This window comes from Heterodontus francisci, chromosome 26, assembly GCF_036365525.1.
Source record: "Heterodontus francisci isolate sHetFra1 chromosome 26, sHetFra1.hap1, whole genome shotgun sequence".
NCBI lineage: Eukaryota > Metazoa > Chordata > Chondrichthyes > Heterodontiformes > Heterodontidae > Heterodontus > Heterodontus francisci.
This window is the reverse complement of record NC_090396.1, coordinates 41,365,119-41,376,026: the sequence shown is the minus strand read 5'-3', so window position 1 is coordinate 41,376,026 and position 10,908 is coordinate 41,365,119. Positions and strand designations below refer to the sequence as shown.

Below are 10,908 nucleotides of genomic sequence, written 5' to 3'. Positions count from 1 at the left end.
GACCTGCTGGAGCTGCGTAAAATTCAGCCCAAGAAGTCTAAAATCATCTGAAAAATTTGCAAGACCTGCAGTTTTAAAAATGTTTTTAATAGTCAGTTGGTAGTACAGAACTTGAGAATTGCTGAAAATAGAATCACGTTGTCGAAGCTTTTCATCCAGCACTCATCAGGACATTACGCAAGAATAACCAATGTAAGGGAAAACAACAACCTATTCTGCATGAGGAGAGTGCTGATTGGCTGGCAAATGATATTCTGCCATTAGCAATCTCTCTGGACTCGTTCCGTATCTTTCACTAACTATTTAGCCCTCCATTTAGAGCATGGCTACCCGACCCCAACCCGACAACATGCGTTAGGTGCGGGTTGGGTCGCTCTTCCAGGTCCAGCATCTGAGCTCAAGTTGGATCGGACACACTCAATCACCACCTCCAGTACGTGGCTCCAATCATAATGTACTTTTTAAACAACCTTTCAACTCCAGTTACAGTTTTTGTTGCTTATCTGCATAAGCTTAAAAAGTGAAAAACGGAAGGTAGGTTAACTGAACATTCCAGTGGTTGGGGTGGGTCAGGTCAGGTCAGGCGCGGGAAAAAATGCAAAGACTCAGGCCGGGTCGGATGTGGTTATGTTGGGCTCGGGTCAGGTTTCATTTGCAGACCCGAGCTGGCCTTTAACTCCATTTGCATTCTGTTCCATGACTTCACTGTTATTTGATATCTACCCCCCTTCGTCCTACCTTCTTGTTGCCCTTCCCCCACCCCACTTGCTCAAAGACTGTTACATTTCTAACTTTTGCCACTTCTGATTTCAGTTCTTATTTCAGAGTTCCAGCATCCGCAATATTTTGAATTTAACTGCCTCTGAATTTGAGGTGGCATTTCCAACTAGGAACTTTCTGTTGTTCAAGCTCCATTCTTGTAGTTAATGCTCCATTAAATTCTAGCTTTGAAATCCCATTATCCTATTGCCAAAATGCTGACCATCAGCCGTAGAGTCCCCCTTGTGTCAGAAGGGCTCCTAATTCCCAATTAAGTTACTGGAGAACTTGAATTCAAATTTAACCATGGGGTACAGCATAACGAGAAGCCACCAATACAGACAATTATCAAGAAATCCAATAGGGAATTCAGAAGAAACTTCTTTACCCAAAGAGTGGTGATAATGTGTAACGTGCTCCCACAGGGAGTGGTTGAAGCAAATAGGATAGATGCATTTAAGGAAAATAGAGGGCTATGATGATAGATTTAGATAAGTAAAGATGGGAGGAGGCTCGAGTGCAGCATAAGTGCCAGCATTACCTGATCAGGCCAAATGGCCTGTTTCTGTGCTGTATATCCTATGTAAAAGCGATCAGTAAAACTTCAAGTGACAATGAAGGTATCAGGCTTTTGTAAAAACCCAACTGGTTCACTAATGTTTATCCTTTAGGGAAGGCAACCGGTCATCCTTACCCATTCTGAACCCACTGAAGTTGCATCAACCCACACAGGCTGTAGTGGATGAAGAAAGCAGCCAACTACCACCTTCTCAGGACAACCAGGGTTAGGCAATAAATGAGACATTCATAATTGCAAGAATAAAAAAGTCTCAACCTACCCTCATTTGTTTTCTGAAGTCTTTTCTTCAATACGATCGCATTAAACACCAACACATAAATGATGAGCAGACACAGCCAAATAATAAAAGACAGTTAAAAACATTAAGTTTGCAGCGTTTATTTTAGGAAATATATATCAAACATTTTTATTTTATACAAAAAGTCTAATTTGACAATGAATGTAAACCCAAAAAAATGCACATGGAAAGGTCATACAATGAAAGACAAAAGAAAAGCTTCAATTTTCAATATAATTACATTTTCAAAATACTGAGTAACTAATGTGACATTCCTTTTACACTTTGCTTAGATGGATAAAGATCCAAGAAGTGCCTTACTTTTATGAAAACTAACTCTTTATATCTTTCAGTGAGCAATACATATTTTGGCAAAGAAGCAGTCTTCCTACTCACTGTTTAACATTGTTTACATCACTAAAGAGCTTGCCTTCTTACAACACCCACCACCTTATTTCACAAGTGTAAATGTTTCCATTATGTGTTGTCTTTCACTTCTCTAATTAAAGCCATCGTGGAACAAAGAGTGCTTTGGGATTTTCTTGAATACATGTCAGTTGGCCATGTTTTGATATACTGAAACATGCTAGTAATATATTGGAAATAAATAGAGTAGTAATAATTAAGCCAATTACATTCTCTTCTTTTTGTCCTGTAGAACAAGTATCGAGCTTTCGCACTGCAATAGTATTAAAAGCAATTTTTAATCCACCAAAACGTTCTGTTCACAAATTAGCACAATTTTGCTTTAAGTTTCTCCCTGAACAATTTAGTTTTATTACAAAAAAAACCTCATCCACAAAAATCAATTTTGTGGTTTGCTGCAAAACATTTCTTAAAAACTCCTTTGGTGTCATGCAAGTCTAAAAGGTAATCTATGAAGCAAGGCAATACAAAAATATGGCAAGTGTGCACCACTTAGTTTTGTGATGTGTAATAGTCATTCATTTGTGAACAGAACAGCATAGTATGGAATAAATTATCTTAAGACAAGCAGTGCTGATACACTACCACATACCTTTTACCTAAATTATTAGCTGGCCAAATAAATTCAGGAACCTGAAGGAAAAGCCATATATGTTTTACATGTTGCTGTTCACATTCTTTTCTGCTATTCCATTGGCAAACTCATTTCCTTCACTCAGCCGCTGAACTCTATATGCTTCATAGTGAATGGTGCTGGTCACATCTTTCAGATTCTGCATGTGAGTCCTGAGGAATATTTAATGTCATCATCAGAATATGAAACATGGTATACTGGAGCATTTTAAACTATTCCATTTACGTGTCATCATAGTACAACATTCAAACAGACTTTTGCTTCAAAATAATGGTGAGGCTGATGGCATCATCATTATTTATGTGGAAATGGTACGGCAACTTTAGGCAAAGAGCAGATGTGCTGTTAAATGTGAATAATCCCAAAGTTGTTTTCCAAGTTGCGCCACACCATTAGCTTTGCAGAAACAGCACTGAACCTCAAAGTTGCTATACTCGCGTGAACTGAAACCATGCGAGATAATTAGGGTTCGTAATCAGTGCAAATGCCTTTTTAATGATGTGATAATTATTAATTACTACTAATCAACCTCTCTGGCACTGAAAATTAGCCATTACAAGTGTGCAGTCTCGTAGCTGCAGGTTTTGAATTTTTCAGGGGGAATTTAAAAATATGAATATTTTCTTCTTACTTTCCCTTTGCTCTTCTTCCTCTCTGTCCAATCTTCCTCGCCTTTATTTCTCTTTCTTCTTGATTTGACATTGAATTCACCCCCTTTAATTCACCCTGCTTCTCAGTCCTTCTGCTGTTAATTTGCCAATCCTTATATCTCATTAATTAGGGAGATACCTTGTTGGCTGTCATCTTCACTCTGATCCGAGATGCCCCGTTTCTCTCACTCTGCCATTATCAGCTCACACTTTCAGCAGCTTTGTGCAGGGCAAGTCCAACTAATGTCAGATGCCTAGCGACGACAAAATCTGGCTTATTTCAATTTAGAAATTCCATTCAATAGTGAAATTCATGGATAACTGTGTACACTGATGTTTCTGTGGTAAAACATCTTACTAGAAATAAACCTGCAATCACTGATCCTGAATAGCTTCTTAAAACATACTGCACATGGTACAGGATACTAGCGATAATTACAAAGGCAAAATAGGAGTACCGGGTAGACTTGCATGCAGAGGACCCCCTTCCCAACTAACCTTATCAGCAGATCACGCAAACAGGCAAATTCGCAGTGAGACATATTTTCCACTATAAGAGATGAAAAGACGTTAATGCGGACTTTGTTGTGATTCATTTTAATCGTTATCCTATATGATCTATTTTAATTTTCAAAACAACAGATCACTGTACGGAGGGGCTTTAATTTGCATTCATCGTTTTACCTTTGTTGTTGTATGGATCACTTCAATGTCTTGTTTATACATTCATATTTTCATCCTGCAATCATGCTTGTAACAATGAACAATACAAACATGCAGCATGCAAATACTGAATACATCAATTCTACTGAAATCTCTCGAAGGTGGTGTAACATTGCCTCTACTCCAGTCGAGAAGTGGACATCACCACAACATTCAAAATTCTAACACTTATCATGGTCTACAAAAGCAAAAAACTGCAGATCCTGAAAAGCTGAAATAAACAGAAAATGCTAGAAATACTCAGCAGATATGAAAGGTCATCTATCCGAAACATTAACACTGTATCTGTCTGCAGATTCTGCCTGACCGACTGAGTATTTCCAGCATTTTTGTTTTTATTATGTATCATGATCTCATTGGAAGTGCCAATGTCACACCTAAATACAGACATGAGCTCTGAATAGGTAAAACGTACACTGATGGGTAGGGACCTCAGAGCATCCAGCGTGCACCATCACAATAACTTGTCTATATAATTGAGTTATAGGGTCATAGTGTGCTTATTTAAGTAGGCATTCATCGTAAGTATTTTATTTGTAGCCTTATTCTCAAAGATTCATGCAACTTAAGTTCTAATGTTTCCACTTCCATTTATATTCACTTCTGACCTAGTGGAATGCAGGATTCAAATATGATCCACACAACAGGCCTTCCTTCTCTAGGACCAAAAATATTGGACACTAAGGTTGATTGTTCAGGACAGCAACCTAATCAAGTATCTATCTCATGTTCTGATGAAAGGTCACAGACTTGAAACGTTAACTCTTTCTCTCTCCGCAGATGCTGCCAGACCTGCTGAGTATTTCCAGCACTTCGTTTTTATTTCAGATCTCCAGCATCCATAGTACTTTTATCTAACTCGTGCTTCTATTCCTTTTTTGTCACCTAACAGTGAGTTGGCAAAATTGCTCTTAAAAACCAAACGTTTTGGAACTGTAAATGTGCTACTTTATTTACTGGGAAAGGGATAGGACAGGGGAAAAAAAAGTGATCTCAATTGAAAGAAAGACACATTTTGCACCAATGCCATTTTTTTTTTGCATCTCAGGTCACTCTTTGGCTGCCACTTCTCGTCAAAACTCAGCTGGTTACAATTTTAATTTTTGCTTTGCTAGTATCAGCGGTGGGGGAAGCAGTGAAAGATCACTGGAGAAACTGCAAGAATGTCAGACACCAGCGGTACATCTGTTTGTGTAAAAGCAGTGTTTGTTAACAATTGTGGTGCAGTTTCCAAACTGAATCCTTTGACTAAGCTATTGGTTACCCCTCTTTAGTCTCCTTCTTTGGCTCAGTATTCATTTTCATCTGATTATACCCTGTATAATATATTAACGATGCTATATAATTGCAAGTAGTTGTTTTTATTCAGTGAAAAGTTACAGAATAAAAGTTATCGACCTCTCCCGATAAATTATCTTACTTATAGCCACACACACTTTCACCTCATCAAATAACCACAAGAGGGCAGAAGAAAATGCAACATCTTTACAATAGTGTATTCATCTGAAATATTAAGTATCATCACCTCATTCCATGACAATATGAAAGGCACAATTCAGCATAGCGGTGCCTCATCAGACCCCTTTCCTATCCTGAGTGGCGTGAAACAAAGCTGCGTTCTCGCATCTACACTGTTTGGGATCTTCTTCTCACTGCTGGTCTCACATGCATTCAAGTCTTCAGAAGAAGGAATTTTCCTCCACACAAGATTCAACCTTGCCTGTCTTAGAGCGAAGACCAAAGTACGGAAAGCCTTCATCAGGGAACTCCTCTTTGCTGACGACACTACATTAACATCCCACACAGAAGAGTGTCTGCAGAGGCTTATCGACCCGATTGCGGCTGCCTGCAACGAATTTGGCCTCACCATCAGCCTCAAGAAAACGAACATCATGGGACAGGACGTCAGAAATGCTCCATCCATCAATATCGGCGACCACGCTCTGGAAGTGGTTCAAGAGTTCACCTCCCTAGGCTCAACTATCACCAGTAACCTGTCTCTCGATGCAGAAATCAACAAGCACATGGGAAAGGCGTCCGCTGCTATGTCCAGACTGGCCAAGAGGGTGTGGGAAAATGGCGCACTGACACGGAACACAAAAGTCTGAGTGTTTCAAGCCTGTGTCCTCGGTACCTGGCTCTACAACAGCGAGGTCTGGACAACGTATGTCAGCCAAGAGCGACGTCTCACCTCATTCCATCGTTGCTGCCTCTGGAGAATCCTTGGCATCAGGTGGCAGGACCGTATCTCCAACGCAGAAGTCCTCGAGATGGCCAACATACCCAGTATACACACCCTGCTGAGCCAGCGGCGCTTAAGATGGCTTGGCCATGTAAGCCGCATGGAAGATGGCAGGATCCCCAAGGACTCATTGTACTGCGAGCTCGTCACTGGTATCAGACCCACCGGCCGTCCATGTCTCCGCTTTAAAGACATCCGCAAACGCGACATGAAGTCCTGTGACATTGATCACAGTTCATGAGTCAGTTGCCAGTGATCGCCAGAGCTGGCGAACAGCCATAAAGGCGGGGCTAAAGAGTGGCGAGTCGAAGAGACTTAGCAGTTGGCAGGAAAAAAGACAGAAGTGCAAGGCGAGAGCCAACTGTGTAACAGCCCGACAACCAATTATATCTGCAGCGCCTGTGGAAGACTCTGTCACTCTAGAATTGGCCTTTATAGCCACTCCAGGTGCTGCTTCACAAACCACTGACCACCTCCAGGCGCTTACCCATTGTCTCTCGAGACAAGGAGGCCAAAGAAGATTCAACTGAAAAGAGAACAGCTGATCCTAGTCAGTACCTCAACTCCAGACACAGTTGTGCAAAATTTGTAACAGACTGTGTATCTGATTACATTGAAAGACTTCATGTGTTCAACGTAGTTATGGTTATGAATTCTTCAACAGATATGTTGTGAATCACAAAATAATTAATCTTCACCAAACTTAAAAGAACCTGCATTTGCATAATCTCAGGATGTCCGAAAGCATTTTACAGCCAATGAATTGTTGTCACTGTTGTAATGTTGGGAAACATGGCAGCCAATTTGTGCACAGCAAGGTCACCGACAGCAATGAGGCAAAAGTCCTGAAAATTAGTTTTGTGGCAGTGTTGGCTGAGTGATTAAGTAATTAAGACACCAGGAGTACTTCCATGCTCTTCAATGAAAACTGAACAGGATCTCTTACCCTCAAGAGAGGCCTTTGATTGCACATCTCATCTGAAGGCACACTGTAGTGTCAGCCAAGATTTTAACCATGAGAAAAACACCCAAGAATCCCCTGATCTTGCTCATTGGTATGTTTGCACTCAGACAATACATTGACCAATAATTGGAAAACATATTTCGACCCAAAGTAAACATACATCATTTTGAAAGGCCCAACGACGGTTAAATGCATTGTAATTTTCAATGCAGAAAGCAAAATCCAGAATTCAAGGCATGCAACTATATCAAATGTACTTTTAAGTTACACAAGAGAAAGAATACCCTGTACAATTACTATCCTATGTGCTTTGCAACCAGCTATTTTGATAGCTACCTTTGGTTTCCTTTGTCCCAATTGTATGCAGATCATGCTGCAGAGCAGCTAATAAATAGACTTTAGCAAGTTTCTCTAACCAGAACATTAGTCTCTCAGTCCACTAAGAACAGTTCAGGAGGACATCCTACAAATATTATTCACTGCTCCCTTTCATGTGCCTAGGAGAATTGGAGCGGCAGCGGCCAGCACGGAACCAGACGCCGGGATTGCCAGATCCGATCTCCCGGGGTGGGATAGGTTGACGCCTTGGGCAGGGGGGGGGGGGGGGGGGGGGTGTTATTCCTTCTTGAGCAATTCGTGGCCCACGGAGGACCCCCACCATAAACAATCTTACACCCTGGGACCCCCACCCCTCCACCTCCTGCACTGAACGCCCAACACGAGGGACTTCTGGACTGGCCCTGGCGACCCCGCCTCACCTACCTTGGGTCCAGGGTTCCAACGTTGGGCCTGGGTCAGCAGTCTCTGCAATACCGACTGTGGCCATCGCTCCCGGTGGCGCTGCTGATACTGTTAAGCTGCCAGCCCTGTGATTGGCCAGCAGCTCTTGGGGGCGGGATCTCCACTTTAAATACGATAGGGAAGGGGATCCGACCTCATTCAACTTTGAAGGCCAAAGATTCAGAGGATCGCTCCAGGGTCCTGGAAAAGTGCAGAGGTGGGGTTCCCCCCACCTCCTGCACAAACCCCAGTCCCATGGCACTACTTCAAAGAACAGGGAAGTTTTGTGGTCCTGAAAGGCACTATATAAATGCAAGTCTTTTTTCTCTTTGTGTACACTATTCTGGTGTCATGGTGGGCAGGTTCCTGGCCATTATTTATCCCTCAAACAACGCTTAAAAACAGAATATCTGATCATTATCGCATTGCTATGTCTGGGACCCTGCTGTGCGCAACTTGGCTGCTGCTTTTTCTCCTTGAATAAAACAAAGTACTTCATTTCCTGTAAAGTGCACTGGGGCATCCCGAAGCCGTGAAAAACATTACATTAATGCAGGCCTGCCTTTCTTTTCTCGCATAGCCTATGGCACCTTGAAGCATCTGACTCGAACCAAATGAGGGCAGAATGATTTGATTTAACCTACCCTCATCCCAAAGGAGTGATTAGCTTATGACTGGACACACCTGCATGCTCGAGTGGAAGTCCTACCTCCTATCACAAAGTAGTAATACTCCAGGGACAATGCACCTCTCTACAAGAAATTTCAATGACAGGTATTAAAGAGACCAACTCCAACTGAACTATCAATATTGCAATGAATCAACTGGTTAAATCCAGATTTTAAACACCATTTCAGTCTGCGTGATGAAGTTTATAAACTGACCGTGACCTGCCGAGGGCTGTTGTGTGGAAATTTGTAAAATCAAGCTATTTTTCCCTTTATGTTTTAATGGTGGATCACAGTGCCAAAAAAGCAAGTAAGGAAACTGGAACTGAAAAGTACCAAGTAAAAGACAAGATGTTAAAATAGATAATTTTCAAATTTCATCTCGCCTTAGTTTACCAGATATCTTCCAGAAAATTGGAAATACATAAACAGTGGCTTGATGTATGTTCTGTAGAAGTTTTAAAAAAAAGTGGGATAAAAGAATGTGTTTCCTACATATTATTTGGGAATGAGCGCTAATATTATTACTTTAAACTTTAGGAAAGGAGAGAATCTGAAACTGGGTGCAATAATGAATAAGCTCGAGAAATACTGCAATTATCAATGAAATGTGAATTTTACAGGTCATACTTGCAGAAAGCAGAAAAATAATCAATATGTAACCATATTAAAAATTGTGAATTTGGCAAATTGGCAAAATCACTAATACAAATAGAATCATTTGTAGAATATCAGATAATTCTCAGGAGCAAGACCTGGCTTTTGAATAAAACATTTTGACTGAAGGAGGGCAGCAAAAAAAAAAATTTGTGCACCAGGGAAATGAAACTACTCGAGCAATAGTTAGGAAAGGGATTAAGAAGCAGCCAAATGAGAAATTGGAAATGATAACCTTCAAGGCAAAAAGGATAGTAAAAGTATAGTGAGATTTTACCACATGCCTTTCACAGTGCTTCCACTCTGGAAGTACATCACAAAACAATCTCTATGATATATAAGCACGTCAACAACATGGACACATCAATGGATGCCTTAATGGTGTGGAGTGTGTCAAAAAAAAGAGAACAGGCGGCAGAGAGCAGAAAGAATTGAAACCTCTAGAAGAGTCAAAACAGAACTGAATAACAAAAAGTGTGCGCTTGGAGTCAAGAGGACACTTGTCTTCACTAATGTAATCAACATCACTAGTGAAGACAATGAGTTTGACCATATAAAAATCTCGTCTACTCAGTACACACCATGCAAAGTTATAGAACGTCTGTTAGGCTTGGTCAATTATTTGAGCAAAAATCTTTCAGGAGAAAAGACCATGGGCTGAATTTTACTGGCCCACCCAGGTGGCGACAACAGAGATGGCGGGGCTGATAAACAACAGGGCAGCCGCATTAGAATGTTTCCCTGACACATTATCATCACTGGGAAAATTTCCCAGTGCCAGGCTGTGTGCTGGATCTGCTGCCTGCCCCCCTGATACAGGCAGCAAATTGAAGCACTTAAGGCCCCAATTAGGGGCCATTAAGTAGGGTAATGGCACATGGGGAGGTCACCAGCGTCATGGAGGTGATCACCCTCCGGCAGCACAAGAGGCCACCAAAACCAGAGGGTTCATGGCCCGAAAAGGGGCACGCAGGGAGGAAAGACAGCCCCTGTAGCCCCAACACTCCACCCAGAGGGCTTTCCACTCCCAGCGATGGAACCTACCACCCTCGACCTCCTGATTGTTTTAAACTTTTGAGGCACACTCTGTCTCCAGCGTGCTTCAGCAGCACCTACCTCTCCCAGTGGCACTGTTGAGGTTTCAGACTCTCTGACTGGGCGGCCAGCATGGAGAGCCTGCCCATTGATCTTAATTGGATGGTGGGCCCGCAGGCGGCCAATTAGGAGGCCATCTACGGTAAAATTGCCGAGCCATTCCTGCTACCGGCAAATGCAGGCTCGGGACCCCCATTAGGTTCCATCAGGGTGAAAAAGCCCAAGGGAAAAATTAACCCCCTATCTTAGAGAACTGTTAGGACCACTAAATGGAGTTGGAATACCAGTAAACATGAAAAATGGGGAACGAGTTTATTATTGCAAAAACGAGTTCTAAACTTCTGCTACAGTACTGAGACAGTTAGAAAAGAATTCAGCAGAAGCATTATAGGTGGGATTACAAGCTATGCTGTTGCAAAAGGAGGATCAGTGGTAACACAATGCTTGCACATC

General features: G+C 41.8%; 1 protein-coding gene across 7 annotated transcripts in view; it reads right to left on the bottom strand.

Annotated features, from left to right (window-relative positions):
- Positions 1 to 1,715: 1,715 nt before the first annotated feature.
- LOC137384287 (septin-9-like) overlaps positions 1,716 to 10,908 on the bottom strand; it is a 413,392-nt gene continuing 404,199 nt past the window's right edge. For 3 of the 7 annotated variants that reach the window (XM_068058094.1, XM_068058097.1, XM_068058096.1), the window contains 2 exons: positions 3,825 to 3,876; positions 1,716 to 2,828 (listed from right to left, as the gene is read on the bottom strand). In XM_068058094.1, coding sequence (XP_067914195.1) covers positions 2,699 to 2,828; positions 3,825 to 3,876 — 182 coding nt within the window. In that variant the 3' untranslated portion in view covers positions 1,716 to 2,698. The remainder of the gene's footprint in view (positions 2,829 to 3,824; positions 3,877 to 10,908) is intronic. The other 4 variants (XM_068058100.1, XM_068058099.1, XM_068058095.1 and 1 more) reach the window with 3 other exon arrangements.